Genomic DNA, 17,803 nt, shown 5'->3' on the forward strand with positions numbered 1-17,803 from the left:
CCCAGTTCATATTTTTGTGTGCTAGATATGGAGTAACTCATCAGTCAGTGGAAAGGATTATACCAAAAGGGAGTCTCCCCTTCCTGTACACCCTTGTCTTAGGAGGTGTCAATAGTCACCCTAATACTTAAAGGGTTTAACATTAAAATGTGGAGATGCAGGTTTCTCATTTGTGTCTACACAGAATAATGGAATCATTTAGGTTGGAGAAGCCCCACATACACCTACAGGAACAAAGATTTCTAGGAAAGTCTGATCAGAAATGTGAACATAATAGTATAACAACAATATAGTACTATGTGAAATGACATCATTATCAAAACACTAAAAAATAAAATTACTGCAATTAATACAATTTAATTATGAAGATTCATGGTGATTGAATGTGGTGACAATCTGCCCCATGAACTATTCTCCTCTCTTTAAAAGCATTTCTGTCACCTTTTCAAAGAAGCCAGGTAATTCATCCAGTAGCAAAATTAGAGATAAGAGATCTACAAGATGAACAAATAAGAAGTGACAAACTAAGCTATTTAGTTTTTTTATTATTTTTCATACTTCTTTCTGCATTTTCTCCGGTGACAGTTTGAACCTTGCAAACATATGCTAGCTCATCCCAAAACACCTTTTTTATGTCTTTGTCTTGCAACAGTAGACTTAGATATCAAACACAAACTTGAAAATGTTGCTTAAGACTGTAAGTTATTTAAGGCAGGGATCAGTTCCAGGAAGGACAGTTTTGCTATTAAAACTGTGGAGTGGAGTGCAAAGGATGGGGGCTCTGCCACTGCCATCGGGTGTGATGTTAAGTCACAATCTCAACTCAGCATCACACCAAGAGGAGCAGCCCCGCTGATCCTGAAAGGCCCTGTGTTTGTTCAGTGTTTACATCACACTTCCCACCAATTTTTAGCTTTGAAAATAATAACCAATGGAGGAAAATAACACCCTGTTTGAAACTTTGCATCAGGTAGGTGGAGTCACGCAGCAACTGGTTGGACCTGGTTGGTGTTATCTTGGATGAAGGCTGACAGAAGGAGATCTCTTTTGGCATTACCCAACAGAGCCACAGATGCAGCTGGGAATCCAAGCATTGTGGAGCAGCAGAGGGCAGGCACAGTGCTGTCCTGCTTCTCTCCAGGTTCCTCAAAGAGCTTCTGCAAGGTTTGCCACAAGCACCTGGGAAGCTGACCCTGAGAACTTTCTCTGAGCCTTGCCAAGGTAAAATGGGATGCACTGGAGCCAAGAACATCTAAGGAACTGAAATAAGGATCATGATGATGAGGTGTAGGGTATTTGGTGAGTGGCTGGAGGAGAGGAGATGGAAGCAGGACATGCTTGAACCTGCACTTGGTTTCACAGGGGTGAACTCTTTGCTCCCAACAGTGTATTATGGACTTCAGGGGACTGGGAAGACTGGTCAGGAAGGGGATGCAGGACTCTGCCTGTGCAGCACTGGTTGGATAATCTGGGCATGACATTAGATTTTTTAAGAATTGTCTATTTTCCTCTGAAGATAAGTTGCTTGTGGTAGTAGTGAGGGTGTACTTAAAGACTTTCCCTGCTTCCCCTTGGAGTAAATGATGGGTTCCATTTACTCCAATGCTTACCTATCAGCTGGTGATCAAGTGATCACACAGATGAGGGCTGATAAGCATACATGGCTGATAGCAATGATCAAAATGAGTTTTCAAGACTATCTGTATGATTTATGAGCACAAATTAGTTTTGTTCTTGGGGGTTTTTTTAAATACAGTCGTTGAATGACAGTTCTGTGAGTAACTTTTCTATGAAATCCTAGGACAAACTTCACTCTGTAAAAATATGTTGTTGTAAATCCTGTAAGGATTTAATTTGCATGCCCATAAACTGCAGATCTACAGAGAAAAAAAAGTTTCTGTTTGTCAAGGACAGGAAGATGATCTTCCTAAAGGATACCATGATTATGCAAAATCTCCATGGCAAGCAGAAATAATCCCAAAGCTATTTTCTTGAAATCTTACTATGTTTGAGAAAGTGTGGCTTTTTTTGGATCTAACTCAGTAAATGACTGAAGTACTAAGTTTCAAGGGGGTTTAATGGGTTAAGGGAACCTTTAGGTGAATTCCAGGTTCTAATTTCAGTTATGTTTGAATTGTGTTCTTTTTCACTTCAGATGTTTGCAGTATGGATCACTACTCTTTTTCTTCTCAATGCAGCCAGAGGTGAGACATGTAATGAGTAAACTCTATAAACAGTAAGAATTATGTGCAACTTACACCAGGATATCCATATTCTAGAAAAAGTATGTTCATTGGAAAGGATTTAACATAATTCTTCATTAGGACCACTGAGTCATGTCATGTCTTTCCCACATTTAACCCACTCCTCTTTAATTCTGTAAAGGTTTTTGCAGCTAGCAAACAGAACAGGAATTAGAAAGGTATTTTTATATGCGAGTTGATAATAAAATTCTTCCAGAACATTTTTTCCCTACCCACCCTTAATGCACTCATGGTAGCTATAACCCTGGTAGTGAGAGCCTGGGCACCTACTCTTCACAGTGCTATGCAGAGAACAAGAAAACAGTCTTGATCCAAAATACCTCTTTAATGACAGGAAAGAATAGTCTTTTTAATAGCAATAAAAATTATTTGGGATTTCACAGCTGTTGTGCTGTAACAGTGTGGAAGGATGACAATTAATGGCAACACCTGCATGTCATATTTGCACCATTACTATATTAAAGGCACAATAGAAATTGGGAAACCCGTCCTTCAGGCACAGACCACACTTCCTGAGGCAGTGCTTTGCTCTGAGCTTCCATTCAAATTCCACTTTACTGCTTCCACTAAAATCTTATGGTGATAAAAAAAAATACGGGAGATGCTTAATGTCCATTGTGGAGCAACCAGAGGTGTCTATTTTAATGTTTTGGTTTCTTTTTGCTCCTTCATGAACTGTTGTGCAAGAAATAACAATTTAGATAATCCCTGGAGCATTAGAAGTGATTTGAAGGGCTACTTTGTGCTCACAGCAAAAGCTGGTTTCTTCTCTGGATCAAGATTTTATTGTCTTTTTCCAAGGGCTGTGGTAACAATGTGTTTGACTAAACACATCCTTCATTCTCCTGAGTTTACCAAGCTGAGCTCCAGGGTCTGTTTGCAGCAGGAAGCACTCCTGAAGTTCAAGTCCTTGCTACAAGCACCAGAGCACAACTGAGCCCCCTAATGAAAAATGCTCACAAGCGCCATCATAATCTGAATCAGGCATGTTTGTCTTTCCTGGAGTAAACACTCTCCTGCCAGCTTCATGTACAGAACCTGTGACATTCCCAGAACACTAATACCTTTCTTTGTGTACCCCAGGGAGGGAAGTTTGCTACAAAAGGCTTGGATGCTTTTCAGATAGCCCCCCTTGGGCTGGGATCCCAGGGAGACAACTGGCAGGCTTGCCCAGCTCTCCAGATGATGTGAACACAAATTTCCTCCTTTACACCAGAGATAACACGGTGAAATACCAAGTAAGAAACTGCTTTGTTTTCAAATACTGACTGTGTATAATACATTCAACAAATTCTAGGGACAGTTTCTTTTCTCATATATGTTTGCTCTTAAGACTCCCAGGAGAACCTCCAATTCTATATTAGATACATGATGATTTTCTTCCATCTTTTTTCCTTTTTCCTCATTTCAGCTCTCTGAGAAGCCAAGTATATTTACAACATATTAATCACAGCCCTCCAACACAAGTTATTACATGTAAAAGGCTCCAGAGTTAAGGGGTTTTATATAAATGGCAGACACAAACAGTGGAAGTGTTTATTAAGTCACTTCAGAACAAGTCCAACTCCTCCAGCTGAGAGGGCCGATGAGGTTTTAACAAATCAGTCTTTCACTGAAGGTGAGATGTGTGCTAATTAGTGCATGACATCCCACTTTTAAATCAACAAAACCATAACAAAAAATATGTAAGAGCTAGTACTCAGAATTTCTTTAAAAGAAAATAATGTCTTCTTTCTCAATGCACACCAAAATACCTACAGCCTCTGACTTTGTAAGCCTGGTGGGCTTTCCCATAAAATATAAATGAAGCAATGAAGGTCTTATCTTCAAAGGAAAAAAGAAAGAAAGATAGGTATAGTTTCAAAGTCAATCACATAATACCTTTCAGAAGATGCTATCTTTGCATATCTACGGCCAAGTTTGATAAAATCTTGTACTTACATAGCATGTTGTACCAGTATATCTCAAAGCAGTGTGCAAAAGATGCCAGTATCATTAGTTCAATTAACCAGAGGAAGTGAATCATTTGTTGAAGTGATTAATTTATTTCCCCTCAAAAGGCAGTTTAGGAATGAGAAATAAGACCCATCTCTTGAGGGTTCAGATCTATGCCTTAACCATCGGGGTACTCTGCCCTTTATCAAAATGTAGTGGGATGGAGCAGTCACATCCTTGTTTTGTTTGTTGGTTGTTTGGTTTTTTTGGCACAGAAAATTTCAGCCACAAACCCTTCAACTATAAAAGCTTCGAATTTCCGAACACACAGGAAAACTCGCTTCATTATACACGGCCACCTTGCTGGAGCAGATCTCCCCTGGATAACAAGCATGTGCAGGGTAGGTACAACTATTGTTTGACAGTCATTTTGTATTTGAAAAGTCTTGCATTTGAAAGTCTAAATATCCACCTCTGGCTTAAAATCCCCATGTGAAATTTACAGCTCTGTTCCCTTGTTAATTCAGGGCATATATAAGGAGCACAAAAGTCAGAATGAGGCCCAGTTCCACATGACCACCCTCTTGTTCCTGGCTATGAGTACAGTGCACTTGAGCTTTCTGCTGAATGCCTGTTTGCTGCATTCACCTCCACAGGGAAAGCTACAATAAACTGATTTTTCAATTCCTTGCCAATAATAAAGGGGGAAAAAAGAGTAAGTTTTCTCACCTCAGCAAAAGGTCACAATAAACATGTCAGTCTCAGTGAGACATTTGATCTAATAAAACCAAAAGGCTTTGTTCAGCAGATTGGTTTCATTTTACTCTGGCACATTTCAAAAATGAAATTGTGTCAGAATAAAAAACAAAATCAGAAAGTTCCATTGGCAGAAGTGGATAAATAGAATATTTTGGTTATAATGTATGAATTTAGGGATGAACAATGCAAGCACAAATTTGAGAATCCTTTTAGACAATCCAAGCCAAAAAAAAATTGAAGAATAAAGCCTGGACCTCTTTTGGTAACAGGGGTACTGTCATCAAGAGAAGTTGGTACCTTAGAGCCAACCAAGGTGTCTGGAATGGAAAAAGGAGCTGAAGGAAGCTTGTGAGTGTCCTCTAATCACTGGTTCCACTCTGCCTCCTTGTGTTGATCTTCAGCATCAGTAGGAATTACTAAAGATGTGTCTTCACTGGCCGCACAAATGGAACAAAATATAGTTTACATATGCCCTGCTACAATTGTAATTAACTCCTGTTTGCTTCTTCTCTGTTGCTTTCCTGTTCTCCACCAGTTCATGCTCCACACTGAAGATGTGAACTGCATTTTGACAGACTGGAGGGGAGGCTCCAGTGGTCTGTACACGGACGCCGTCAACAACGTCCGCATTGTGGGGGCCGAGCTGGAGTACCTGGTGAACTTCCTCGAGGTAAAATATCCCTGGAATGTGAAAGCCAGTGCATCTTCCACGTGGTAAAGGTTGTGCTCAGAGTGGCACCTTCAGGTTTGATCCAAAAGAGCTGGGAAGAACAAGAAGTACCCAGTAAAACAGCTCAAAATATTATAAAAGGGCTCTAATCCCACACAAATGAAAATACCTGCTTTAGTGTCATAATCAATTTTGAAAACCTACTCAAATATGATTTTTCAGCAGTTCAAAAGTTTAAAAATCTGAAATGAAGAATTGAATCCCCTAGATTTAGTATATCAGGACAAGATGGTAAATAGCCATGAACACCCTGAGAAGGAAGAGGAGTGGGATGAATGGGAAGTTGCTTCTCTTTAGGCAGAGATCCCATCACCCAGAACTGTAACTTTCCACCAGGACACTCACCTCCATCGCCCAGTGGTCTGGCCATGTCCTGGCACTGCATGGGGACATGCTGCAGTGTCACTGGTTTGTATCCCCACACTGATTTTTTTCCTTTCCTTAAATCTTCACAGAAAGACTACGGCTACTCTCCTGCCAACATCCATTTCATTGGCCATAGCCTTGGAGCACACGTTGCAGGGGAGGCAGGGAGGAGGAAACCTGGCATTGGAAGAATAACAGGTACTGCAGCCATTTCAGCAGATAAAACTTTGTATTTTCACACAACTTAACAGAACTGAAGAATCACTGCTGCTTTATAAACATACAATGCAGACTGCAATGTGCTGGCTTGTCATAAGTAAAAATGTCCAGCCAGATGGAGGCACACAAGTCATGAAACAGTCACACATCACTTTATTTTAAAAACTCACTATTTTCTGTTTTCCTTCTCCCCCAGTCAGTTCTTTTCTCTGCATAGACATTGCTTTGTCTAAGCCATGCACACAGTGAGCAGTCACACAAGCAACTCAGGGAAACTGGGATCAGTGCTGTGTTTCTTTATCTCCAAAGAGACCTCACTGACACTGAAGGGAAACCATTTTCAACCAAGATATTCTGGAAATAAAAATAGACTTCTTGCCAAAAAAAATTTTATAAATAAATCTAAATCTCAGAGTAGCATAAGAAGATCTCATATTTTTCAATAAAATGACAAAAAAAGCCCAACAAACCAAACTTCTTCTTCTATCATTGTTCCCAAAAATAAGCCAAGCAACATTTTACTGTGCTGCAATGCCTTCAGTCAGCTTTCTGTTAACACCCTGCCAGTTTTTCTAGCTGTGGACCACAAAAAGGATTTTTAGATGTGGAGTAAAGGCAGAAATGTAATGCCCTATAGTGCACACAACCTGCATGTTATATATATACAGTATTATTTACTCAATCAGATGTATCTCCATTCACTTAGGTTTGGATCCAGCTGGGCCCCTTTTCCAGTACGCTCCCACAATGGTTAGGCTGGATCCTTCAGATGCAAAATTTGTTGATATAATTCATACTCATGCTGGCCATCTTTTCTTTGACTTTGGTAAGTTTCCATGCAAAGGCTGCCATTGGCTCATAGGTTGGCCACAGAATACCTGAGAGTGATCTGCCAGGATCCATTGTGCATTTCAGCTCCAGGGATACTTCAGACTTGTGGGCATCTGGATTTTTACCCAAATGGTGGGAAGAAGATGCCAGGATGCCACCAGCTTCGTGTGCCTCCTGCAACTCGGGATATCAATGACCTGATGAGAGGTAAATGTATTTTAAAGAAGTAATACCTCATTATAAGTTACAGTTAGAAACAAAGGCTAGAATAAGGTAAGACCTTTGAATGTATATGTTATTTATATAGCTCAGATTTGGAATAAGGAGACAATGCTCAAAAATGGAACATTTAAAGCTGCCTCTGAAATACCCTCCACTTTTCTTTTGTACTAACCAAGGCAAATTCCAGATGAAAACTTCAGTTAAAGCATGCAAAATTGTTCATCACAAGCTTTATAAGAGCCTGCCACTGTGCTGACAGGCTGACCTCAGTGGGAATTCCTCACACGAAGGACTGGTAAAATTTCATTCATGGATAATCCAAAAATACGTATTTCAAAATCTGAGCTCTTCTTCTCCCTAGGAAGACATCACTCCCAATTTTACTGGGATTCATCCATGCCACTAAGCTTTAGTCTCTTCAAAGGGAACAGCCCAAGGTCAGAAATACAAAAGATGATAAAATGACTGCTCCATTAGTAGTTCTTCAAAGAAAGCTGGGCAGTTAATCAGAATTACCCCGGGATCCAGTACAATAGATCCACAAAATCCTGTCTTCTGATCCTAAACTACAGAAATGAGCACATCTGTTATTCACAGCTAAATGTTTAGAAATCCCTACCACTAGTTAAATAATTTGCTTTCAGAAATGCTCCCCCTTAGAACTGGTTGAGAACTTAATAACAAAGAGAACTGAAACTGGCTGGGCTCAAAGTCACTTAGAACAAAAACACTTTCCAACTGGAATGCATAAAAATGTCTGCATTTTCATAAAAAAATAAATATTTTCCAGAGACATTTCACAAGGCCCTTTGCAATGTTTTGTCTTGAAGGAGAAACTCAGCTTTACTGAACTTGAGCAGATGGAGTTGGTTGTTCATGCAGCTCCTAAAAATAGAGTCAGCCTTAACTCCCTCCTCTTGGTTAAACCTTACTTTGTTTGGTAACCTCTCTTTTCTTTGCTAATGTTTACATTTATGTAGTGCTTTTATGTATGAAGTGCTTTAGAAAGAATAGTTAGTGACTTTTTTCCTACAGTTTTTGATGCAGTAGAGAGACTCTAGGTGTTAAGTGAATTTGCCACTAACATAATTGAGCCAGCTGTAAGAGCCGAGGGTTTAAAAGCACAAACCCTTCTGAATTAAAGAAGCAGCTGTAAAGAAAGCATACTCAGGAAGCTGTGATGATGCAACTATTCTCAAGAAAACCAGAAAACAAGCACTTTTCAGAGAGGTTTTAGTATGTTGTTTCTTCTTTCCTTATGTAAAGAACAATGTGCCAATGGGTCAACACCAACTGGTCTATCTTTAAGATGCATAAATATTGCTATTAAAGGAAATTTGATTTCACTATAAACTGTGCTAGCTTGCAACTACTTCAGTGCCTCCCAGGCTTCCCCCTGTGGTTTGGTGAGCCCCCACCACACGCTGAAGCAGAATAGAGCCCATTTCCATACCACCAACCTAACATTAGTATATTGTGTTTTGAAGTAGGAGAGACCTCGGAATCAAGGAAGACAACATTTGCTATAAGGGATGTGTAAATATAACCCAAATACCACTTTCTTCTTTCCTTACTAAATGCTTATAAATTTCAGTCTGATGGGAAAGAAGTCTTGTTTCCAATAGTTCTGACAAAATCAAGGACACGCTGCCAAACATCCTGCTTTTCAGAGAATTTCACAGAATTGCTATCAAATGATGGCAGATTTTGTAGAGCTTAAAACCACCAAAAGCCACTGAGTTTAAAATAATTGCTAAAATTACCTTTAATTCTAGAAATTAGTGGAAACTGTGATTTTACAGAATACCATGTTGTGGTAACAGTGAAAAAAGGAAAACTACTTCATTGTAACTACCGTATGCTTTACAAAAACTGTAGCTGTGAAATATTCCTGTCTTTGAAATATCAAAGGGGAATACTCCTAAATGCTTCTTGTTTCACCTTGGTGCATCTCCACCTCTCTTAAAAACTACCTCTTTCCAATAGAAAAAATACATGTAGGCATAAGTACACTTTCTTACTACAAAACCAAATAATTCACACTTTAAATGTTTTTTTAATTATTGCTATTTTTTTTACCTGAAACATCAGTCTATGTGCAAGTGATTTTGAGGAAAAGAGACCCATAAATGTTGCTCTGGCATGGACTTTGTATTAATGTATAGCTTTAATCGCTTTTTACCTGTTGGGTTTTTTGTTGGGTTTTTTTTTCTCCAGCATACAGATCTTTCGGATGTGGACATAAAAGAAGTCTCAGGTATTATGCTGAGAGTATCATCACTCCAAATGGATTTGCTGGGTACCAGTGTGACACATACCGAGAGTTTGTGCTGGTAAGTACCAGGACTGTATTTATCTGAGGGCCTATGGCTCTGCCCTTCTTCTTTTAGTAATTTCTGGGACAACTTCTACATTTGGGATCATGGGATATGGGCACAGGGGACATTCAGAACTACGGACTAAGTTCATCCAGACCATAGCCAAACCCAGGCAATTTCACAATAGACAAGTGATGATGATAATTTAGCCTTTTATTCACCAAATGCACAAATAGCCAAAGGTCCACAAATACCAGTTTGAACAGAACCTCCCACATACCAAAAACTGAACTACCTAAACGTAGCAATGCTATTTTTTCCAACTGCAATTAATCTGCTTTCTTGCTTGTCTTTTTTTACCTTTTTTTTTTAATGGATGTCAAGGTCTTGATCTGATTGTCTGATCTATGTAGGTAAATTAATTTCATTAAGGTTCTGCATGGGAATAAAGTTTGAAGAGCAGACAGAACAAATCCCAAATTGAAAGCCCAACCTTCAGTATTCCTAAACATAAATATTTTTACCATATCAGTTAGATATCCAGCCAGCCCTCCTTGGAAATGTGGTTACTCATCCTATAACTAGCAGAAAACCTTCCAGTGGACCCTGTGAAAGATGAATATATTACCTGGATTTTACAGGTCAGGTAGCAAGGCACAACATTTGTTATGGTATTTATTTATGGTCTCTGCAAGACCACAGGGAATTAGGCCAGATTTCCAACCTGTTTCTCTCTGATTTTCAATCAGATGAAATAAGCTGACTGACCATCTCAAATTTTTTTCCAACTACAATGATAAATACTGAAGATATGATCTGAACTGAGAAGCAAATACCTCTTATAAAAAAAAAAGCTGGGAAAAAGCTGAAATACCCTAATTTCTTAAAATTTAAGAGGCAAGATTAAAATAGGTAATATCTTATAACACACATTTTTATTTTCCCCCCAGGGAGACTGCTTTCCATGTCCAGAGGAAGGATGCCCACTGATGGGTCATTATGCTGATAAGTTTTTAGATAAAACTGGGAAAGAACAGCAAAAGGTTTATTTAAACACAGGGCCTTCCCCTCCATATGCTCGTAAGTGCTCATTTTGTGGTGTATTCTAAAGTGGCAATGAATTATGTGTGAAAAAGGGCCTTACACTTCTGCAGAGCTGCTGCAGTTAACGAGCTGCACTCAATAAAACATCTAGAATTTTAGGTGTTAGGAACATGCAGTACCAGCATTATTTGGGAAAGCTGAGATAATTGTAATAGCAGATCAACTGATGCTCACCTTTGGGTTAAATTTGATTGTTACACGATGGCTTCAAAACATAAAGCTATAAAGCTGAAATTGGGAGAAATGTTATCCTGGAAGTGCATAATTTCAAATTTTAAAATGTTGCATTGTTTTCATTGGCAAAAGTTTATAAAACTGGAGCATTTCAGGATACTTTTGCCAAGCTCATCAAGTCAAAATGGCAGGGAGCTATAAGAAACACAGTTTTAGTTGTGATTAATGTAGAAACAGCCACAGGACTGGGAAATAGGAAAATTAACAAATAAACTGTAATTCATCAGAGGTGTTTGCTTATAAGCATATTTATGCAATCCTTTTCTCTCTCTTAGAGACACTGAAACATAAAAGAAATTTTCCCCTTAGGAAAGAAATCTCCTTACAATCATAATCCATTTGATTCTGTTTTCAAAGGCTGGCGAAAAGAGATACATGTCAAAGTCTGTGCAACAGAAACCATGAAGGGAAATATAGACTTAGCCTTGACTGGAACTAATGGGATCAGGAAGAAATATACCATTGACAAGTAAGTTTAATGTGGCTGTTGAAAACGTGGCTCTATCATTGTTATCATATGGAATGTATACACAGCTATTTTTACATGCCTCACCTTGTTCTGTGTGGTCTGTGATTTGCACTGGTAATAAAAGTAGCTGTTAAGTGATTGAAGTTCCCCGTGCTACAGATTGTGGTAAAAATCTGCTTGCTGGTCTCCATTTTTTGTTTGTTTTCTGAGGTTGATGTTAGCACAGCAAAGTGGGCAAGAGCTCTGTGGCTGCTACTGGACTCAAATATGATTTGGTGATCTCTGAGAGGACAAAGAGCTCAGTGATGCACAGTAATTTAATCATTCCTCTGGGGAGTACGTGAATAAGAAAGTTGCAGCTTGCCCATGAACTGTGCTGGAATATGGGATTCCTGTTCACTCAGCCTGGCTTTTTCCAGTTAATGTGAATTTAAATCTCAATAAACAGAGGCTGGTCAGCAACCCAGCTTCAGTATTACAAAACCAACCTCCTCTGTGTTTGAACACAGTCCTGTAATGGGTCTCTGGTTATAAATACACCACTGCAGCAATACACCTGCGGATAATTTCAATGTTAATGCCACACTGCAAGGTGTGTTCTGTTAGAGTAAACAGTGATAGCACAGAAGGCACAAATGTAAACTATAATTTTCAATTTCCTTCATGGTTGAGAGCAACCAGAAACATTGAGAGAACTTTTTGACTTGGATTTATTTGAAGATAGATCTTATTTTTCAAAAGTAATGTATAGAATAAACCACGGCCATTCTGACAAAGGCTAACTGATAGAAGTGTTTTCATCCTGAAAGGCACAGGAATTTCAGCAACTCTATAAAAAAAGTTCATAAAATTATGACGATAGTATTCAAAGCTCCAACTCCCATGGCAGCCCACAGCTTATCTCCCTTACTGCCTATACTCAAGCTTTTATTTTCCCCATCATTTGTGTAGAACACTGAGCATCATTTCTGTGCTTTTCCTTTGGCAGGGGAACTTTCAAACCAGGCAACACATACTTGAACTACATTGATACAGAAATTTCTGGGAACATTTCAAAAGTTGAGTTTCTCTGGAAAAAGCATCTAGGTCATGCAGACAGAGGCTGCATGGGAGCTGAAGAAGTCACAATAATATCTGGGGAAAATGGACATATGTAAGTACATAAGCTAATGGTGATCCAGAAAGGTAGAAGTTTTTCTCCTAAATTGCAGTTTCATGTGCCCAGCTCTCGATTAGCACACAGCACAGCACACAGAAACATCTCTGCAGGGTTCAACATTGTACCTGCCTGGGCAGGGTACTTCAGGCTGACTCCAACCTGAGCCCATGGGCCTGGCAGCCACTGGCATTTGCAGGACATTAGATACACTTTTGGAGCACACCTCTTGTTTAGTTTTAACCAAAATTAATCCAGTTGATGTGTCCACCCCACTCTGTCATGTAAACCAAAGTGTGGTCAGTGGGGAAAACAGAGTGAGCAATTCCCTTCCAAAGCACACCCCTGTCCCAAATGAAAATGCTAAGGGAGCCTGATCATAAAGGCAAACACATCCTAAAAGTTAATAATTAGTCATTAACTAGTAAGTCTTAAAAAAAAAATAATTTGATACCATACGCTTGATATTCTCAGTCTACTGGAACTCATGCTTTGACCTAACATGAAATAAAAACAAAATTTATATTGGCTATGTTGGGCTGCTGCTACGATAATGTCCCATTTTACTGACAAATCTTTTCCCCCCTTGTCAGGTCCATGTTCTGTGGGTGTGGAGCTGTGCAGCCCAGCATGTGGCAAGCCCTGGCTCTTTGCTGAGGCTGGGCCAGGAATGCCTGGAATGCTGTGGCAGCCCTCACCAGCTGGAAGAGGACACTGCGGTCAGCAGCAAAGGGTTAATGAGGCTCCCTCAACAGACTTTGAGAAATTTGCCCAGCCCACTACAAAAGCTCTATTTCCCAGTTAGTGCTGTCAGCTTTTCTCCACACAGGGCAGTTACACTCCTGTGAACTCTGGTCATGATGACAGATAACATGTATGTTAATAGGAACTAGCTGGGATTCTTTTCTGTGCCTGAAACAGGCATCTTCTTTATCAAAACTGTACTGTGCTACTGAGAAACTTGAATTTTCTGGCAGCCTTCAATAAGGAACTATTTTCTCTTTACCAGTGAAGCTGGATTTTCCAACTCTACTTTGCCTTTGTGATGATACTGAGGTCAGGCTTGAGCTACATTATTTGCATTAGCATTGCCACTCCAAATTTGTCAGAGTTTTGATTGTACCAATTAGCAAAACCGCCAAGTGTTATCAGCATCAGCCAAAATAAGCTTTGTTTCAACACAAGCTATCCACAAAAATTCTTTCATTTTTTAATTACCAGCTGTTGTCTAAGGCATGCAACTGATTCTTGCCTCTGATGTGAGGCTTATCATTTGGGTGCAGAAATTATGTGTATCAATCACATTGGGCAACTCTTTTCTGTCCCATCCCAACACCTAGCTATTCCAGAACACTTCCAGTGAGGTTCACCAAAAGGTGTTGGTGTGTTACACAAGGCTGAATGTGGCTGATGAACAGGTGTGTTTCAAATTATGCAGCAAGACCTTTGAGATGTCAGAACCCCGTCACCTCCTGTGAAGCTTCCCGAAGGATCTTGCTCAGGATATTTGATAAATCAGGTGTCTGCCTTCTCAGAGCCACTCCTTAGTACCCTTCATTTATCATCTCCCCACAAGCAGGGTGGGACCAGAAATCATCTTGAGCAGGAAATTCATCCTTCTTTACCCCTTAAGGAAACTTCTTGGCAAGATGCCCTTCTTGAGCAAGAAGGGGTTCCCTCTTCTGTGCTCCCATGGAGATGTAAAAGAACCCCAGATACTTCTACACAGATGGGAAAAATCTGTAACTGGTAATTACCATAAACTGCACGTGGCTCTCTGCCCCAGAGTTGCACAAATTAAGGAGACTATTATTTTGCCTTTCTTACAGTCAGGAAATGAAGCCAAATAAATGTAAATATTTTCCTCAGAATCAAAAAATGTGTGCAGCAGGGCCAGGAACTGGGTTTAATGGCATGAACAGGAGTGTGATCAGTGCCATGTAAGGGATCACTCCTCACAGGAAGGAAACAAAGTCCTATTGGATTCAAGATTTCTCTAAAGTCCATCCTCTCCTGGCTCCATACCTGCCTGTGCCACTTTTGCAATTCTAAAAACTAATTTGATGTTTTTGTGAATGATAAATCATATTCTTTCAAAAACACAAGTTTCATTTTGTTTAATTTTAAGCTATAGATTTCAACAGCATTCTGATAAAATGTGACAGTTCATATAGGCTGCTGATTTGTGCTACAAGTGTGGTACAGCTGATTAGATCACTTAAAAATATGCATTTTTCTCACCCAGCCAGTTCAGCTAAAACTAAAACATTGCATTATTTTCTTCCCCTTGTGTTGTTCTGTTTTCATTCTTTTCATATGGTATTTCTTGAGTTAATTTTTATTCTTTGGTATAGTAGACATCAACACAGCCCTTCTTTGCTAATGTATTTTTAGACAGAACAAAAGAGATTTATTTTTATAAGATAAAGGTGAAAAAAAGCACATTGACAGCAGCTGTGTGTTGCTGGTAGCAAATAATCTTCCTCCTTATTTCTTTCTCTATTTAAAATTTAAAATTGTTCCTTGTATGAAATCTTTGGATACTAACACTTTGTATTAATGGTGCTAGTCCGAATAATGCAAGGGTTTGATATTTCATGAGACAATCTGCCTTTGACAAAGCCCTGGACAGGCAATTCTTTCATATCTTTACAATAAGGTAAGCCATCTTTTCAAAACAATTTAAATTGAATCTTTAAAATGTCAAGTGAGACACACTGTTCAATATGTTTGGCTGTCACGTGGAAAGGTAGAGCTTTTTAAAATCAAATGTGCCTCATTTCTCCAGGAATTTAAGGACATATTATGATTTGCATTCAGTCTTTTACATTATTTAAATATTTTGACAAACTACAAGTGCTTCAGAATGACAATAAAAATTTAATTTTATGCTACTTAAGCATGTGTTCACTACAAAAATTATGCCAAACATCAATTGATAAGAAAGCCATTATGAAGATTTCAGCCTCAGTCACTTCTCTCTCGTGACACTCTTTCAACAATGGAGTAAGGTAAAACAACTACACAAACAAACCTCTTCAGTCTTTTATAGAAAAAGGGACAGCAATAATTAGCAATCTAAAATATGAACTCACTGGTCCACTTACATCATCTTTATGTACTTTAAATGTGACACAAGGAAAACAGTTTTAGGAGAAAACCTATGCTTGTCATAAAGGCATATGTGCAGGTATGCTAATGAGAAAAGGGCCATTTTTGTCAGAATTCCCTGTTAACAAAACCCAAATACTTTACTGCATAGCACAGCAGTTTTTCTTCTTTCCAAAATCACAGCCTATCAAAATACACCTCATAAATATTTGTAAGCCCAGAACTAAAATAACAAGAATAATTAAAATTAACTGAATAGGACTAATAGGCAGAGATCTCAGCATTCATATTGTGCCTCTTTTCCTGCTTTTGATCCTATCTTAATCTGTGACTTTTTAGAATTTTTTATGCTACTCTAATAAACTACAATATATTATATATATATTGATTAAATCCTCATAAAATAACCGGAAATTTGCATGACTAAGCCTACCAGGGTATTTTGGTTTTTCATCCTTGTTTTTCTTTCCTAAAGCAGGCTCCAATTCTCAAATATGTGTCTATTTATAGAAATTTTAAAAGGCCTTTGGAAGGTAATTTTCCTGAGACTTTAATGCAGTCAGGGTATTCTGTGTAGCCCTTGGGTCTAACAGTTGTTTGACAGGCTGCTGGGACAGAAGCAAAGCCAAAAATCTTTGCACATTCCCAACATTTGAGTTATTCTTCCATAACCAAAGTGACTGAAGTTGGAGTTGCTACGAAACAACTGACCTATAACTGACCTATCAGTAAATCTGTCTGGATGGAGTCCCTACAAAACTTGGGGCTCTGTTATTCTCCTTTTGTCATAACACAGTATCAGGGAACTTTGTAATTTCAAGTAGTCTCCAAGCTGCTTTAAGTTGCTCTGTTTCCAGTAATTAGGGAGCAGAAGTTGATAGCACGTCCAAATCTCTTTTTGTGGCATATTTCCAGGACAAAACAGAGCCAATAATCTGCTCCTTATCTTCAACTATCAAGGATATAAAACCTTCCAGAAAGAACATGGCTCATCACCAGCCCTTGCACAAACAGAGCACGCCCATGTTGCTGTGCTGAGGAGCACAAACCTCTCCTCCCAGCTGCCACAAGGGTCTTGCAACACCGGAAGCATAAGCAATATGTGAAAATACAGGCTGGCAGTGGTGTCATCCCAGAGTTTTTCCCTTTTTTTGTGGCACTAGGAAAGCTTGGGGCCAAATGCAGATGTCCAGAGCTCTAGATGATTAGCTTTGTTCTGAGCCACTGGGCTGTAGATGAGCTTGCCAGAGCCATGCTTTTATGAAAATACATATTCAAGATTTGCTTCTGCCTTTCCATTTCCAAGGCAAATCTATAGTTATTCCCTTTTCTCTCACCTGATTCTTTCAAACAAGTTTAACTCTCTAGCATTAACAGGATATAAAGCATTCTGAATAATGAACTTCACCCTCTTCCCTTTAATTCTGCCCATTACTTGTAAAGAAAATCTGGCTGTACCTAAGGACTCTCCTCTGCCTTAGATTACTTTCACCATCTGCTCTAAAGTTCCCGTTTCCTTCAAATACTATATTCCATAAATCTCCAGCTCACAAAACCAATAGTTAATATTATCTTTGCTTGCTTTCAGTGATTTAATTAGCAGCCAGCATGTATTATGGAAAATCATAAATATTTATAACTTCCAAAACATTCCTTTAATTGCTGTTGTGTGATACTAGAAAGGATATACTAAGGCAAATTGGTCTTGTCTCTATTCAATTTAAAATTTGTTCACTTGACCAGAAAGAAAACACTGGAGTTAAACAATAGAAATATCGAGCAACTCTTTTATTCTTGGCTCTGCCACTCAGATACTGGAGGTAAGATTCTCCAGGGAGCTGAGTGGTCTTTGTCTATACATATCAGCAATTCCCTAGGGGATGGAATACACAAAGCTATTTCCACATGACCTCCATCCAACCTAAGAAATTCATTAACCATCGTCAATCTAAAATTGAAATGACAGCGAGAAAAATGTTGCTTTTACAGTTTTATACACTTATCCTTCTGTGAAAGCCTCAGTAACTTGTACATTGCTGTACTTGAAACACAGTTTCTCAGATTCCTTTGGAGAACATGATTCTC

The 17,803-nt window shown here is 38.9% G+C and overlaps 1 protein-coding gene across 1 annotated transcript; it reads left to right on the top strand.

Annotated features, from left to right (window-relative positions):
* Nucleotides 1-1,084: 1,084 nt before the first annotated feature.
* Nucleotides 1,085-13,359, top strand: LOC121660224 (pancreatic lipase-related protein 2-like). Its single transcript, XM_042019411.1, has 13 exons — nucleotides 1,085-1,221; nucleotides 2,156-2,204; nucleotides 3,348-3,502; nucleotides 4,475-4,600; nucleotides 5,494-5,628; nucleotides 6,144-6,252; nucleotides 6,980-7,099; nucleotides 7,189-7,311; nucleotides 9,544-9,659; nucleotides 10,595-10,724; nucleotides 11,340-11,451; nucleotides 12,440-12,604; nucleotides 13,201-13,359. The coding sequence occupies exons 2-13, from the start codon at nucleotides 2,156-2,158 to the stop codon at nucleotides 13,262-13,264; spliced, it is 1,404 nt and encodes a 467-aa protein (XP_041875345.1). The 5' UTR covers nucleotides 1,085-1,221; the 3' UTR covers nucleotides 13,265-13,359.
* Nucleotides 13,360-17,803: the final 4,444 nt, after the last annotated feature.

Source organism: Corvus kubaryi, unplaced genomic scaffold (genome assembly GCF_017639235.1).
Source record: "Corvus kubaryi isolate FWS band 111438036 unplaced genomic scaffold, C.kubaryi_AGA036_p1.0 138, whole genome shotgun sequence".
Lineage (NCBI taxonomy): Eukaryota > Metazoa > Chordata > Aves > Passeriformes > Corvidae > Corvus > Corvus kubaryi.